This window comes from Carcharodon carcharias, chromosome 13 (genome assembly GCF_017639515.1).
Source record: "Carcharodon carcharias isolate sCarCar2 chromosome 13, sCarCar2.pri, whole genome shotgun sequence".
Taxonomy (NCBI): Eukaryota; Metazoa; Chordata; class Chondrichthyes; order Lamniformes; family Lamnidae; genus Carcharodon; species Carcharodon carcharias.
This window is the reverse complement of record NC_054479.1, coordinates 31,256,962-31,271,842: the sequence shown is the minus strand read 5'-3', so window position 1 is coordinate 31,271,842 and position 14,881 is coordinate 31,256,962. Positions and strand designations below refer to the sequence as shown.

The 14,881-nt window shown below is 41.6% G+C and overlaps 1 protein-coding gene across 1 annotated transcript in view; it reads left to right on the top strand.

Moving 5' to 3' along the window:
* The window catches only part of cux2b (cut-like homeobox 2b), a 463,358-nt gene extending 448,700 nt beyond the window's left edge, over window positions 1–14,658 (top strand). Inside the window, 2 exon segments of the mRNA XM_041203041.1 lie at window positions 5,913–6,186; window positions 11,632–14,658. Coding sequence (XP_041058975.1) covers window positions 5,913–6,186; window positions 11,632–12,505 — 1,148 coding nt within the window. The 3' untranslated portion in view covers window positions 12,506–14,658.
* Window positions 14,659–14,881: the final 223 nt, after the last annotated feature.

The window sequence follows — 14,881 nt, the reverse complement described above, 5'->3', positions numbered from 1 at the left end:
GAGGGCCAGTGATAGGTGGAGGCAAAGAAGAGATTGCCAAAGATGTCATACACAAAAGGACAAAGGGGTGTTGACGGTGGTGGTATTATCTAAGGAATGTGCTAATGGTGAGGGAGAGGGATTTGATATTCCTCTTTGCCTCCACCTATCACTGGCCCTGTATCCAGCTCTACCTGTCCCACCCCCCCTCAACCAGTTTATATTTCATCTCATTTCTATTTCTCCTTAGTTCTAATGAAGATTCATACGGACTCGAAACGTTAACTGTGTTACTCTCCGCAGATGCTGTCAGCCCTGCTGAGTTTTTCCAGCTATTTTTGTTTTTATATCTGGAAGATGCCTGACTGCCAATCTCAAGGATGGAAACCAGGATGTTCACTTAAACAGGGCATTAGGTTCTGCGGTGCCAGCTTAATCGCGCTACTGCTCTCTTCCGCCTCCCAGGGCTGTCAAAATCTCTCTGCCTTTCACTTTGCCTCTGTCTCATAGCTGTTGGAAGTTAGAATATTTGGGGCTAATTTTCAACTTAACTACTAGAGTGTATAACTGATTTCAGTGGATGGGAAAATGGTGTGGTGTCTATAACAAATACCCGACCCACCACAGTTGTTTTCTTCTCCAGTGGTAAATTGAAAATGACCCCCTGCGTCTTGCAGATGAATGTGATTAGCAATGAACTTTTCTGTCAACAACACAATGAAAAAAAATCTGGTGCTTCTTAAAGAAAATTTGAAATTACATTACATTTCTTCCTTTCTTTCCTTCTCTCATCCTCTCTTCCTTTCCTCCTGTGCTTAATATATCTCAAAGACATTTTGCATGATTTACAGAAAGCCGGATGCCAAATTGCCCAATCTCAGGGTCACATACTCAATATAAAATAACAGCAATTTTTGGCAGAGATTTTGACACCCTTATCCTTGAAAATGTTTATTACAGCTACTTACCAGTTTTCAATGAAACTGGCTCCCTCACAGAGCAAATGTAATTTATATTAGATGTGGTTAATATCTCAGTGAAACAGATTGTATATCTTTGTCTGTACAGAAACCTTGCACATCACTTGTCCATCACAACTCATGTTAAATTAGACTCAAATTTCATATTCAGTAAAGTGCAATAAATCAGAATTGAACAGTTAGAAAACATACCATTCAGCAAGTGACAAGCAATCTTGGACTCTCACTAGCTTAAAAAAATTTGGTACTGAAAACAATGTTTGTAACATTAAAAAGTCCTTGGAAACTTTTAAGAAATTATTAAACTTACTCACATTTTCAGTGTTGGACATGTCTCCCAACTACCTTGTTTCTCAGGGGCCTGCGTCAATGCAAGAAGCCTGAGCTTTGATTTTGGAAATTTCCAGACCCATGACTATTAGTCGAAGATACTAAAACAAGGCTGCTGCAGCTCCCAGCGTAGTCTGTTATATCTAAAGTACATGCATGATTGAATTCGAGGTTAGCTATTTACTGAGCATGCCGATTCTGAATAAAGCTCTTCAACTAAAAGTATTTTACCAATGGTTTTTATGTAAATATGCTAAATGTTGGATATTTGATAAATAATGAATGATGTGAATAAGAAAAGAGTCAACCAAAGTTTTATGTGTTATTGGTTTTTGGCTCAGATTAGAGTCCCAGACCTTAGGCAGATGGATAGTAAAGATCCCCTCCCCATAATTAATGAAGCTATCATTTCAAATAACTATGGTACAATTGTAGCAAGTGCATTGGTGTTAACCTGATTCATCATCTGTCAACAGTGGACAATAAAACCATTATAGGATGTAACAAGAAACTTTAGTCCCAGACACCCACCAGAGGATTTGGAGTGTAACTGTTGGTTGAGCTTTGCATACTGGGCTTTTTAAATGATTAAACTGCAATAACAGTACAGCAGAGTCCCACTGCCAGATCTAGGACAGTGGTATCTGTGATTCCCACAAGGGTTTTATTACTTTTACAGGCAAAACTGGGCTGCATAACACAAAGCTGTGGTTTCCACCCATTCCTATTTTCTATCTAGCACAGTGTTAAGCAAAGGCAGCCCCAGGCTTCAGTACTTCTATCAATCGTAATTCAATGTAAATACCCATCTCTTAGTGTCACTTTAGATCACTTAAAAAGGGCTGCATTGCTGTGGTATAGGAAAAAACAGGAAGTTTGAAAAATAGGAGATACTTGCATTTATATGGTGCTTTTGATGGCCACTAGACATCTCAAAACTCTTTACAGCCAATATTAAGTACTTCTGATGTGCAGTCACTGTTGTAATGTAGGAAACGCAGCAGCCAATGTGCATACAATGCAAACAGCAATGTGGTAATCCGACAAGATAATCTGTTTTTTGTAACGTTGATTGAGAGGACACCAGGGATAACTCCTCTGCTCCTTTTCAAAATAGTGCCATGGTATCTTTTACATCCAGCCCAGCAGGCAGATGGGGCCTTGGTTTCATGTTTCATCTGAAAGAGAGCACTTTCGACAGTGTAACACTCCCTCAGTACTGAGGTACTCACTATTGGAGTGTCAGCCTTGATTTTCATGCTCAAGCCCTGGGGTGGGACTTGAACCCAGAATCTTATGACTCAGGTGAGAGTGCTACCAACTCAACCAAGGCTGACACTTTGCAACATTGGTAAGTATATGGGATTGAACTGCTCCAGCTATCTGGTGGGCTGAATACATTTTAAGTGATAATTATGATCATGGCAAATGGTTAGTGCCATTTTCCTGATATAAGCAACTCCCTCTGATAAGTGCGGACAGTGTCAGTGGTTGGGCTACTTATTTATCTATCTACATTTATCCAGTAGAAAGAAAGACTTGTAAATTCCTGGCAGGAATCCCTGTCTGTAAGGGTCAGACAGCATCTCGCAAACTTCTTTTCTGGAAAGGTGTACTCCTCCACCACCTCTATACCCCTCTCCCTGGCACCATTATAAAATTTGATTCACCATGAGCAATGCGGGGGCAAATTTTCCAGGGTTTGTGTGCATAAAATGAATTGATAATGCTTTTATTGAATAGAATCATAGAAGAGTTACAGCACAGAAAAAGGCCATTCAGCCCATTGTGTCTCCACCAGTTCTCTGTGAGAGCTACTTGGCTAGTCCCATTCCTCTGCGTTTTTCTCAGAGCCCTGAAAATCTTTTCTCTTCAGATAGTTATTCAATTCCCTTTCAAAAGCCACAATTGAATCTGCCTCTACCGCACTCTCAAGCAGGGCATTCCAGACCCTAACCACTCACTGCATAAAAAAGGTTTTCCTCATGTTATCTCTGGTTCTTTTACTAATCACCTTAGGTTAGTGCCTTCTGCACCATCCCCCAGTTCATTGAAATCTAGATAATGCTGTAATGGTAGCACTTATTCTTCCTCGCTCCAGATTAAGATGATGTTAGTGTTAGCTTGTTAGTGAAGTGAAAATGCCTTTTCTGTCTTTCCCCACTCACCAGCAACCCCCTCTTCACCATCCATCTGCCCAACCAAAACCTACCTGCTGATCAAACCTAACCTTTCTTCATGGTCTTGTCACTTAGTCTTCACTCTCACTCTGTGCCCCACTCTGTTCCTCATGCCATGATTTAAGACTGTTATTCTTCACTGTTATAGATCTTTAGATCATGATTTCCCATTCTGCCTGATGCTACTTGCCTACTTCTTCAGCCATTCCCAAGTTCTTACTAATTCTTTTGTGTCCTAACTGAGAGAGATGGGGGGTAGGATTTGACTAGAGACTAGAGACAGGTGAGGAAAAGAAGAGGGATATGGGAGCTCAAGGGGATTGACGAGAAAGAGCCAGAGATCATGCCAGAAAAACAATTTTGAGGGAGATGGGAAAGTGAAAGAATGTGGGGGGAGGGAGAGAAATGGGATGAGAAATGGGCCCTGATTACATCACGGCTGTACTAAAGACTGAAGTCTTTTGCTCCAGAACTGGCTGTGCTTCTAGCCAAGCTGTTCCTATACAGCTGTAATGCTAGCATCTACCCAACAATGGTATGTCCTGTTCATAAAAAGCAGGACCAATTACCACCCCATCAGTCTATTCTCAATCATTAGCAAAGTTATGGAAGGTATAATTGACAGTGTTATCAAGCAGTACTTACTCTCCAGTAACCTGGTCATTGGTGCTCAGTTTGGGTTCCACTAGGACCACTCAGCTTCAGACCTCATTACAGCCTTGATCCAACCATGGACAAAAGAGTTGAATTCCAGAGGTTAGTTGAGAGGGACTGCCTTTGACATCAAGGCAACATTTGACCATGTCTGCCATGAAGGAACCCTCGCAAAATTGAAGACAATGGGAATCTGGGGCAATCTCTCCACTGGCTGGAGCTTTACCTAGCAGAAAGGAAGACAGTTGTGTTTTTGGAGGCCAATCATCTCAACCCCAGGATGTCACTGCAGGAGTCCCTCAGGGTCGTGTCCTAGGTCTAACCATCTTCAGCTGTTTTATCAGTAATCTTCCCTGCATCATAAGGGCAGAAGTAGGAATGTTCACTGATGATTCTACTGTGTTTTGTTCCACTCATAACTCAGATAACAAAGGAATCAGTGCCTTAATGCAGCAAGACCTGGAATACACTCAGGCTTGCGCTGATAAATCAGTAACATTCACGCCACACAAATGCCTAACAATAACCGAATCCAATAAGAGAATCTAACCACCTCCCCATGACACCCAATAGCATTACTATTGCCAAATCCTGCACCATTGACATCCTGGGGGATTGCCATTGAACAGAAAGTTGACTGGACCAGCCACATAAATACTGTGGCTACAAGGGCAGCGCAAGAGGCTGGGTATTTTGTGGAGAGTAAATCATCTCCTGACTCCCAGAGTCCTTCTACCATCTATAAGGCACAAGTCAGGAGTGTGATGAAATATTCTCCTCTTGCCTGAATGAATGCAGCTCCGACAACACTCAACAAGCTTGACATCATCCAGGACAAAGCAGCCTGCTTGATTGGCACCCCATCCACCACCTTAAACGTTCACTTGCTCCATCATTGGCGCACAGTGGCGGCAGTGTATACCATATATAAGATGCATTACAATAATTCACCAAGGCTCCTTCGACAGCACCTTCCAAACCCATGACCTCTACTTTCTAGAAGGACCAGGGCAGCAGGTACATGAGAACACCACCATCTACAAGTTCCCCTCCAATCCACTCACCATCCTGATCTGAAACTATATCGCCGTCCCTTCACTGTCGCTGGGTCAAAATCTTGGAACACCCTTCCTAACAGCACTGTGGGTGTACCTACACCTCATGGACTGCTGCAGTTCAAGGTGGTGACTCGCCACCGTCTTCTCGAGGGCAACTAGGGATGAGCAATAAATACTGGCCTTGCCAGCGACACTCGCATCCCATGAACACATGAAAATAAACACACCATTCCATCTTACTAATTTTTGCACCAAGCACCTAACCCCACTCCCTCCTCCCACCTTTTCCAGCTGAACCACAGAATACTGTTAAGTCCCGGAATAATGTTCAATAAAAACAAGCTTTTATATTTTCCATCTATGCAAATCAGTGGCCCTACCATTAAAATATCCACCTCCTGGCCTAACGCCACCTTATTGTAAAGCAGCATGACCCAGAATAGTGGCCGCACCAAAATGACTAAGCCTGGGGACCACCTGAATATTGAGTGAGCTGTGCACATTTACTGGACGCCCACAGACTGATTGATCGACAGCAAATCACTATTGGATTTTAGATCACAGCATCACAAATGATGATATGGGCAGTGGTCAGCAAGGGGACGTTGAGGGAACCAATCGTGGAGGAGATAATCAAGACCGGAAGCAATCAGGAAGGAGGAGGAAGTGAATGCTAGGGAAGGGGGCTGAACGGAAATTGCACTAATTGTTTTGTGTTTACTTTTCCTCAGCGTATCTGAAGCGCAGATATGGATTAATAAATGGTGGATCTGATAGCGATTCTCCCAGCACCCAGTCAGAATCAGCCAGTCCTGGCATTCAACACCAAGTATTCCACCACTACCAGGTTAAAAAGCCCAGGGTGGTGCTTGCTCCTGAGGAGAAAGAGGCCCTAAAGAAAGCCTATCAATTAGAGCCATACCCTTCCCAGCAAACCATCGAGACCCTGGCCTCTCAACTGAACCGTAAGACGAACACAGTTATCAATTGGTTCCATAACTACAGGTTAGTACAGCAACATTAAGGGCTTTTAACAAATTTACATGATCTGTTTTTATATCTTTGAAAAGGTTTGCAAATTATGACCAAACTTCCTCAGATTTTTATTTTGTTTATCAGCTAAAATGTTTAATCTTGGCTTGAGAGATCCAAGGGCTTTTTTTTTTAATACTGCCCTTGTGCATATGTGCAATAAATATCACTTGTGGCTCTTGGGCATGTTCTCGCACTGTGTCGTTTACCTGCCTCTAATAGTAATCTGGTTTAACTTTGAATTACGGATCCAGAAAGAAAATGCGGATGGGAAAATGCAGCTCTGAAGTGAACTGTTGATCTCCTCGGGTCAGATGGGGCGTGGTTGGGATGCTGGGCAGGCAATACTGTGCAATGTAAGGGAAAGAGTTCCGTAAGATCAAACACCAAATTCAAATAAATATACTGACTTACACAACCATGCGTAGGTCAAGGAAGAGCGCTATTACCCCTGAAGAGAAATACCTTGGTTTCTCAGTTTTAAAAAGGGCTAAAGGCCCCAGAACCACAGTGCAAGATGTCATTCGCATTAAAAAGAGGAAAGGTGAGTTGGGAAGGGTATGAAACATTCTCTACCTGGATTTTGCAGTCAGTGGACTTGGAATGGCAATCACTGTTCACGTCATTGGCAGCTGCCCAGAATGTTTTCACCAGCTTCAGACTTGTTCTTCTTTGGAGTCTGTTTCAAACCAGAATCGGGGGAAGAAGCAGCAAAGCCCTTCAGCCAATCTCATTGGAAAATCCTCACTGAAACCTAATGGAGGCCTTTAAAACAGGGAGCGGTTTTGATAGAGCGGATACAGAGAGAATGTTTCCTCTTGTGGGGAAAAGCATATCAATATATGATAATCATCGAGAAATGCAGTAGGGAATATTGAAGAAAACGTCCTTTAGTGGCGAGAATGTGGAGCTCGCTACCTTGGAGGGTAGCTGAAGCAAACAGTATAGATGCATTTAAGAGGAAGCTAGACACGCATTTGAGGGAGAAGGGAGTACTTTAGATGTCTGTGATGGTGGATTTAGATGAGGAAAGATGTGAGGAGACTCAAGTGGAACATAAATGCCAGCACGAACTGCTTGGCCAAATGGCCTGTTTGTATGCTGTGTAATCCTACGAAACACTCAGAAACCAGGAAATGTAAATTTCATTTGAGTCGTATATGAAATTGAAATTGAAATAAAGATTAGAATTGGAGATTCAGGTCAAGGGAGATGAGGGAATGACAGAGAAAGTAAAATCAAGATTGTTTTTAAAATTATAACACTAATTTGCTTTTGAGGGAATGATACTGCACACATTTAAAATGAATTCTTCACGGCCAGAGGGATCGGTCATTGATAATTATCACTTATTGTGCCATTAAAAGCTCACTTACTCCTGAATTTGCCAGCCCTGACTTTTGCAACCGTTTGGGGAACTAATGGGCAAGTACATGCTCTTGCTATCCTTGCAATCGTTTCAGTGGCGAGGCTATCACCAGCTCTGTTAAAGCACACCCTGTGAAGGAGCAGGAGATCTCTGGCAGCTACTTCTGGATTTTTGCATCTAACCGTGCATGTACGGATACCAGAGATTACTGTCTGATATAATGGTGAGCGTTGTTAGCCTCATTGTTATTCTTAACCTACAATCCAGCCATTGTGTACCCCACTCTCCATTGCAGTAAATTTGCCAAAATGAACCCCATTGCATTTGAATAGAACTTTTAATTGGGGCGAATTTCCATGCTTGTAGTACTGATGAGTCTGATCAGTCTGCTTCTCACCTTTAGATAGTATAGGCACCCGGCGTCCAGGAAAATTAATAGACAGAAAATTGTGAGCAGCACTTTCCTAGTTTCCCAAAATGTACAACCTCCACACAAAAAAAACCTCGCTAGTGCCACAAACTCTGGAAGATTCACTTGAGAATGCGAATATATCTCCTAATATTCTGGAGACACAAATATCCCTATATGATGTAAGATACGTAACTTGTAACACTGCACGATGGGCAAAAATGTTATTGTTGCCTTTGAAGCTTGTGCCATGTTCTGATCTTCAGGTGAATGTGTGATCAGAATTTAAATGTGCTTTAATTGAAGCTTTTGCAGAATGAATTTTATATTCACAAATCTGAAAAATTCTCTGGTTGTATTTGAAGGCCAATGTAAAAAGAGTCTCTAATTTTGACTGATGAACCATCTTTAAAAAGTGAATTGCGTATTGTATTGTAAAATGTTAATAGTTCAAGTTCAATGTGAAACTTCAAATGTGTGCGCATAATGGGTCTTAGAAATCTTTGACCTAAACAGTTGTCAATTTCTGAAGGGTAAAGTAGAACAGTGCAAAAATATATTTGATAATCAAATTCAATTACATTGTATCCAGTCAAATTCCATCTGCTAACCTTCCAACAGATACATGGGGCTTGATTTTCAAGGGATGCAGGATTGGGACCTGGTGCAGGCAAGATTTCAAAATCACATTCCAGAATTCATCTCAGGATCCCGATGCCTCCAGGACACTTTGCAGTTTTCAAAGGGCTGGTGCTTTGCGTTTGGGAGGGGTGGAGGGTGCTGGGAAACATGGTCGTTGCCAAATACTAGCTCCTTTAAGGTCCTTAAACGTCCTGTCTGTCGGACACTGCAATTTGCAATGTTTTTTCAGACGAGCCCAAATGATCTTGTACACGCTAATGCACTGCTGCCAGGTTTGCTGAAGGCACAAGTAAGTTTCTTTGTAGTTGATATTTATTCAGCTGTGTGAAGCCAAAAAGCACTGACATGAGAGCTGCTCCTTACCTTGTCTTCCATGGGCACTTTCCACCATGTTTGACCTCCTGGCCATCTGATGAGCTGCCTGTTCTAATCAGTAAGGCAGCTGCAGTCCCCAGTCTGGCTGCTGTCTGCCCTGGCCGCTGGTGCCAGGCCAGCAACTCCTGCCTCTCTCTGGAGGTGCTCGGCACCACTGCTTGGACGCCGAGCTTGCCTCCTGACCAATTAGGCCAGTTGCACTTAAAAATAATGTTGCAAGAGCAAGGCAGCTAAGGTGTGGGGTTGGGACCCGCAATTTACTTTGAAAATCCAGTCCACGCTGTACTGAAATCATCCGAAATGTACAGAGTACTGAATCCCATGCTAATTCCAACTATCACAAAAACTCTCGACTCATCAAAAAAGATGCTCAGAAATGGAAGGAGCCATGGAGCATCAAGCAGAAAATGAAATTCCCAACTTCTCAAGGCAGAACTGTGCCTAGGGACTCGTGACTCCCACTGCAAATTCTTGGCATGAGTATTGTTACAACCAAGTCTGGAGGAGTGAATATATTCCTCTTTTCCACTGTTGAGGTTGGTTATAACAGAGTTTGATCTTTTTTAAAGTTGTGATTTTACAATTCGGTATGTACTTAACTGTATGTAAAGCTATATGAAGAAATAAGCCAGCCAGATCTCTTGAGCTAACAAGGATTTAGCTTTATTGTTTAAAAACTCATTCAGGTAAAGGTATAAGACTTATTAAAAAGCTAAGAGCCCGCCCAGAATCCCGTGATACACATACACATACACCGGGCAGAATTTTCTGCCCGTTGGACAGGCGGGCGGGCCCAATCCAATCTCCGGCGGGCGCAGAGTCGATCCCCGCTGGAGAAGCGGGCCCCACCGCCATTTTAAGTGGGCGGGCCAATTAAGGCCCACCCAGCGTGACGTGTGCTGGGAAGCGCTATGCACTTCCTGTGTGGGTGGGCAGGGGATTCCCCAAATGCGAGAGTGCGCTCTTTCACGCATGTGTACGAAAGAGCGCACATCTCCCTGAGGCTAAGTGCTGCCTCAGGGCGATCACTGACAGCTGTATAAACATGAAAAATAGAAAAATAATAAAATCCTTAACATGTCCCCCTCATGTGACAGTGTCACACGAGATGGGACATGTTAATAAATTTCACTGAAACTTTAATAAACTTTTTTAAACCTGACATGAAACCTCTTCCCGCCGCTAGATGAGGTTTCATGTTTTTTCTAGTTCCCGCTGGGGCTCCTGGCCTGCCCGCCAGCCTTAAGGTTGGACGGGCAGGGCCTTTAATTGTTTTAATTATCCTGTCGATGGCCTCAATTGGCCATTGACAGGTCGGCGGGCGGACAGCTGATTTGGCTGTGCCCCCACCTTCCTGAAAATTTAAATGGGGTGGGATGATGTTGGGGGTTCCCCCCCGATGTCATCTCGTGTCATTTTGCATTCAGTGAGCAGGCCCCACCCCCTGCTCGCCAACAGCAAAATCCAGCCCACGCTCTCTAACATGCAAAACAGAACAAGCTGCAGGGTGGACAAGGTGGGAGTGATGAGAGTTAAAACCCGTTTTTAAAAATATATACGTCCCAACGTTCTTCTGGTGGTCTTGAAATTCCAGGAGGTGTTGCAGTCGATGTAAGCTGGTTCTTCTGGAGGCAGTCTTTTTTTAAACTATCTTCCATATGTTTTCAAAGTGGATGCTATGGCACTTGAAGTTTCTTTTGATTAAAATTCTCTATCTCTGTGATACATTTTGGAATACAACAGAGATAGGGTCTGATCATGAGAAGAGCAGAGAGAGCTGATGTTACATCTGCAGTCTTCTGGACATTATCAGTGCGCTCTGCAGACACCTCTTCTGCTGTAACAAATAGACAAGCTTGTAATCATAGCTTTTCACAGGTGGGGTTCTGATCATGTGACAGCTGCTATTGGCACACAATGGAAGGAAATTCTTTTAACAAATGAGCTTTGATCTCCCATTGTCAAAGCTATCAAGATGCCATCAAAACAGCTAAGTGGTCCTTAGCACCCTCTCTCCAAAATGAGTTTTGTTAGTCCTTGTTTATTCCTGGCAGTTTCTGGAGGCAGTTGTCCTTATATTTTGCAGAGTTCAGACAATGGCAGGCATGAAGTCCATTAGGTAACAGCCTAGACATGCCCCTTGGTAACCCACTTTCAGAAGCTGCTAGAAACTTGGCCAATTTGCAAATCAGGTGACTTCTGCAGCCATTTTTAAACAGTGTTTTTGCAGTTCCAGCTGTTTCTTCTTTTTTAAAAACAATCCAAGGCATTACATCAGCCGATGAAATTAGCGATTAATATTCCACATTGTACTAACCATCATTGTGACATATTACTGTCTAATAACACTGAGGAGACAGTTACACCATATAATCGTAGTGAAGAATAAAATGGATCCCACGAAATTTGCAAAAATGTTTCACTGAATAACGTTGAGGTGTTTCTAATAAAGAAGTTACTGCTTCTAAAGTGGTTGAGACATCTAGTACGTTTAGTACAGAATATTACAAACTAGTCACAAATTGATTTTTTCCTCTGTTTTAATCTTCAGATTGTCTCACTAGTTTATTTAATGAGCCTGTAACTAATGCTGCCCAATTCACAGATATTTTCACTTCTGCAGGTCACGTGTTCGAAGGGAAACACTTGTTGAAGATCTCCAGGAGAATGATACAGACCAGGAGCCAACCAGCTATCGAGGGTACACAACCCACAATCATTCACTAAGTGTTGGTCGATCACAGAGTTCTGACTCTGAGCCAGAAGACAAGAAAACCATTTTTACTGAAGGGAAGGGCAAACGGCCAACTCCTATGGTAGAACATGGGGAGGCGAACAGGGAGATTAAACAGGAATTCAGTGATCATTGTGAAGAAGAGGATGATGACCATTGTGATAGCTGTTGCAGTCAAAATGACATAGGAAGTGCTGCTTCATCTGTACACTTCCCTGGCACTGTAAAACGAGACAGAGTAGGGGCAGGCTGCAATCATGAGGCACATCCATTAAAGACTACTACAGTGCTGCATATCCAGAATCCTCAGTGCTTGATCATTGGTTCGTCTAATTATGACAAATTGCACACTAACTCCTCGGACCTCATGTCTCCGGACATCTCGCCAAAGTCTAATGAGAATGTTTCTGTGCCAAAAGATACAGAAACCAATGGCCTAATCCCTAACAGTTTCAAAGCAATCTCTGAACCCGCATGTGGTAATCTGGAGGTGACTCTGAATTCTCCTTCTGCAGCCTCTTCTCCAGGCTTAATGCCAGTTTCTCCAGTCCCGTCCTCTTCTGCTCCTATCTCTCCATCAGTGCCTGCCATTTCAAAGGGGCAGTGCTTGATTCCTGGCACTGATGTAGTTGCTTTACAGTCAAACACAAAGCTAAATAAAAGTATCCAGAGACGGAATGCAAAGATGGCAAATCTGAACAACATAATTCATCGACTTGAAAGAGCAGCCAATCGGGAAGAACCTACAGACTGGGAATTCTAATGAAAAGTTTTATTATGAGCTGAGACTTTATTAATTAATAAAAACCATAGGATGCAACTCTGAACTCTTCAAGAGTAGGAAGAATTTTAAATGTTTAATTTAAATTGAGACTTGGCAAAGCCAAAACTGCAGTAATTTTTGCAGGTGACTTTGAATTTTATGAATTTACTCTTCAATTAAACTTCCAGAATCGCATTTAGCATCTGAGGAAAAAATATTGACCACTATTTTAAACAAAAAATTCAAACAACTTTTAGAAAAAATATTTATTTGTACAAGTCTTATATTAAGGACTGGTTGAAAACTCTTTGCTGTAGCAATTTTCCTACTTGCCATTAGCTACAGAATGAAAATAACAAACATTGATTTTGTGCCACTAAACGCACACTTGAAGTCCTGTAGTTTGCCACAGGAAGAGATTATTGACAATAGTCTAAAGCCATTAAACAGCACTATGATCCAGAAGGCTGACCAAATTTGCTAGCTTATGGATAGAAATTGTTTTCTTAATTTTGTCTTCAAGACAACTAATTCATATTACCAGAAGTGGACTCTGATATAGTCAAGAAGACTCTAAAAATAGGAACCTCAACACCATGAACTATGTACTTAGTTATTGGTCATGTGTTTTCAAACATTTGTAACACAGGGTGTTATGTGCAATTGTATATGTTGTAGAAACTTCTGCAATAGCCTTTCTTGAACAAGATATAGCATGGTACGTGATTAACTCTTCACCCCCATTAGTCATTCACCTGTGGTGTTCTGAAGAATACCAAAAGCCTAATGAACAGAACTTTGCCTGACAAAAACAAATAATTTTGGAGTTTTCATTTTGTTTTTTCTAACTATGGAACTATGAATCAAATCGGAAAAAGTAAAAGAGGCAGCTGATAAAATCTCTGGTTTTGAAGAAGAAATTCTACTTCCTGAATTGTCATATCTGGTGTTCAGCAACAGCACATTGTTCTCTGTGTGAGCATCTCCCATTACTACAGCACAGCTGGCCTCTTCAAATCAGTCTTGATTTTTGTCCACATTTTGAAGTTTCTTTCCGCCTTTTAAGATGTAGTTGATGTGATGGCGTTGGTGTAATCTTATCTCATTACAGAAGGTTGATGTGGCTTTTGGCTCTTCAGGATTTCCTGTAGCACTTGATTTTGTCTTGTACCAAATTTTAAATCCTGTTTAGCTCAAGGCTATGGTAATGCACTTGATCATATTCAGCTGACCCTTTTTATCCTTGTGTTCATCTTACCTTTTGTATTTGTAAAAAGAAAACATGAAGGCTGATCTTTGTCTAGCCTTTGTAGTCTTTCTCTGCACTTGGCCACTAAATACAGTATATTTCTGTTTGCATTGTGTAAGAGTTATGACCTGCAGCTTGATTTATCCTCTGATGCAGTGTCCCAAATATGGTGTTTTATGTCACTGTATTTTGGATTAGTTGTCTAAAATGTTACCGGTCTGCAATAGTCCAAATGGTGGGACAACTAAAGAGACATTCAAAAGAAGACAAACTGTATTGCAGTGTCACTATTGCTTTCACTTGAATTTAAACTGTTTTCACCAGAGTGCTTATGGTTTTTCTTTAAAAGGCAGCTGATATATTTTTTCTCCTGAGGAGTATAGATAAAAGGAATGAGAAAAAACAAGTCTGAGCAATTAGACACAAAGTGAAAAATGCAATCAAATAATTGACTTCTTCATTTAGATTTAGTACCCTTTTAAGGCTGCGCTACTAGTTTATTTGATCTGATTCTAAAGTATACAGTTTTTCATGCATTATACATGCAGGTATACCCTGCAGATCAATCTCAAAATGGCAATTGTGTTAAACCAATTGTCATAAAAACTCTGTGCAACTGTGGCTGAATTAAAGATATGCAGTTTTTAATGTGACAGTTGAGTCAATACAGTCAACATTTTACAATCAATCTGTTACACGTTCAGCAAGGAAGTCTGTCTGAATAGAATGCTGTTTGAGGCAAGAAAATATGAACATCCGGGCAAATTTCACTCTTCAAATCCATTCTTTGAAGTTGCTTAATGCTGGAAATCAATTTCTCTTTTAAAAATCCTCAATTTGGAATTGTGTCTGTACACTGTTCAGCTGGAAAGATGAGACTTCAATTAAATTTATCTCTGTTGTAGTCTGTAATTCATTTGTTTTTCACCTGTAAGCAAAACGCAGGTGTTCTTCTTACTTAACAAAAATCATAAAAGTTCCAAACACTTTCATTCTTGAGATTTGAAACGTCAACTGTCAGCACTCCGAACAACCCAGTGATCGGTAAGTATGACGGGGCCATCTAGCGAACAATGCTTCTGGCTGTCGATATCTGCCTGGATTTTGCAGAAAGTGGCAAATGGACT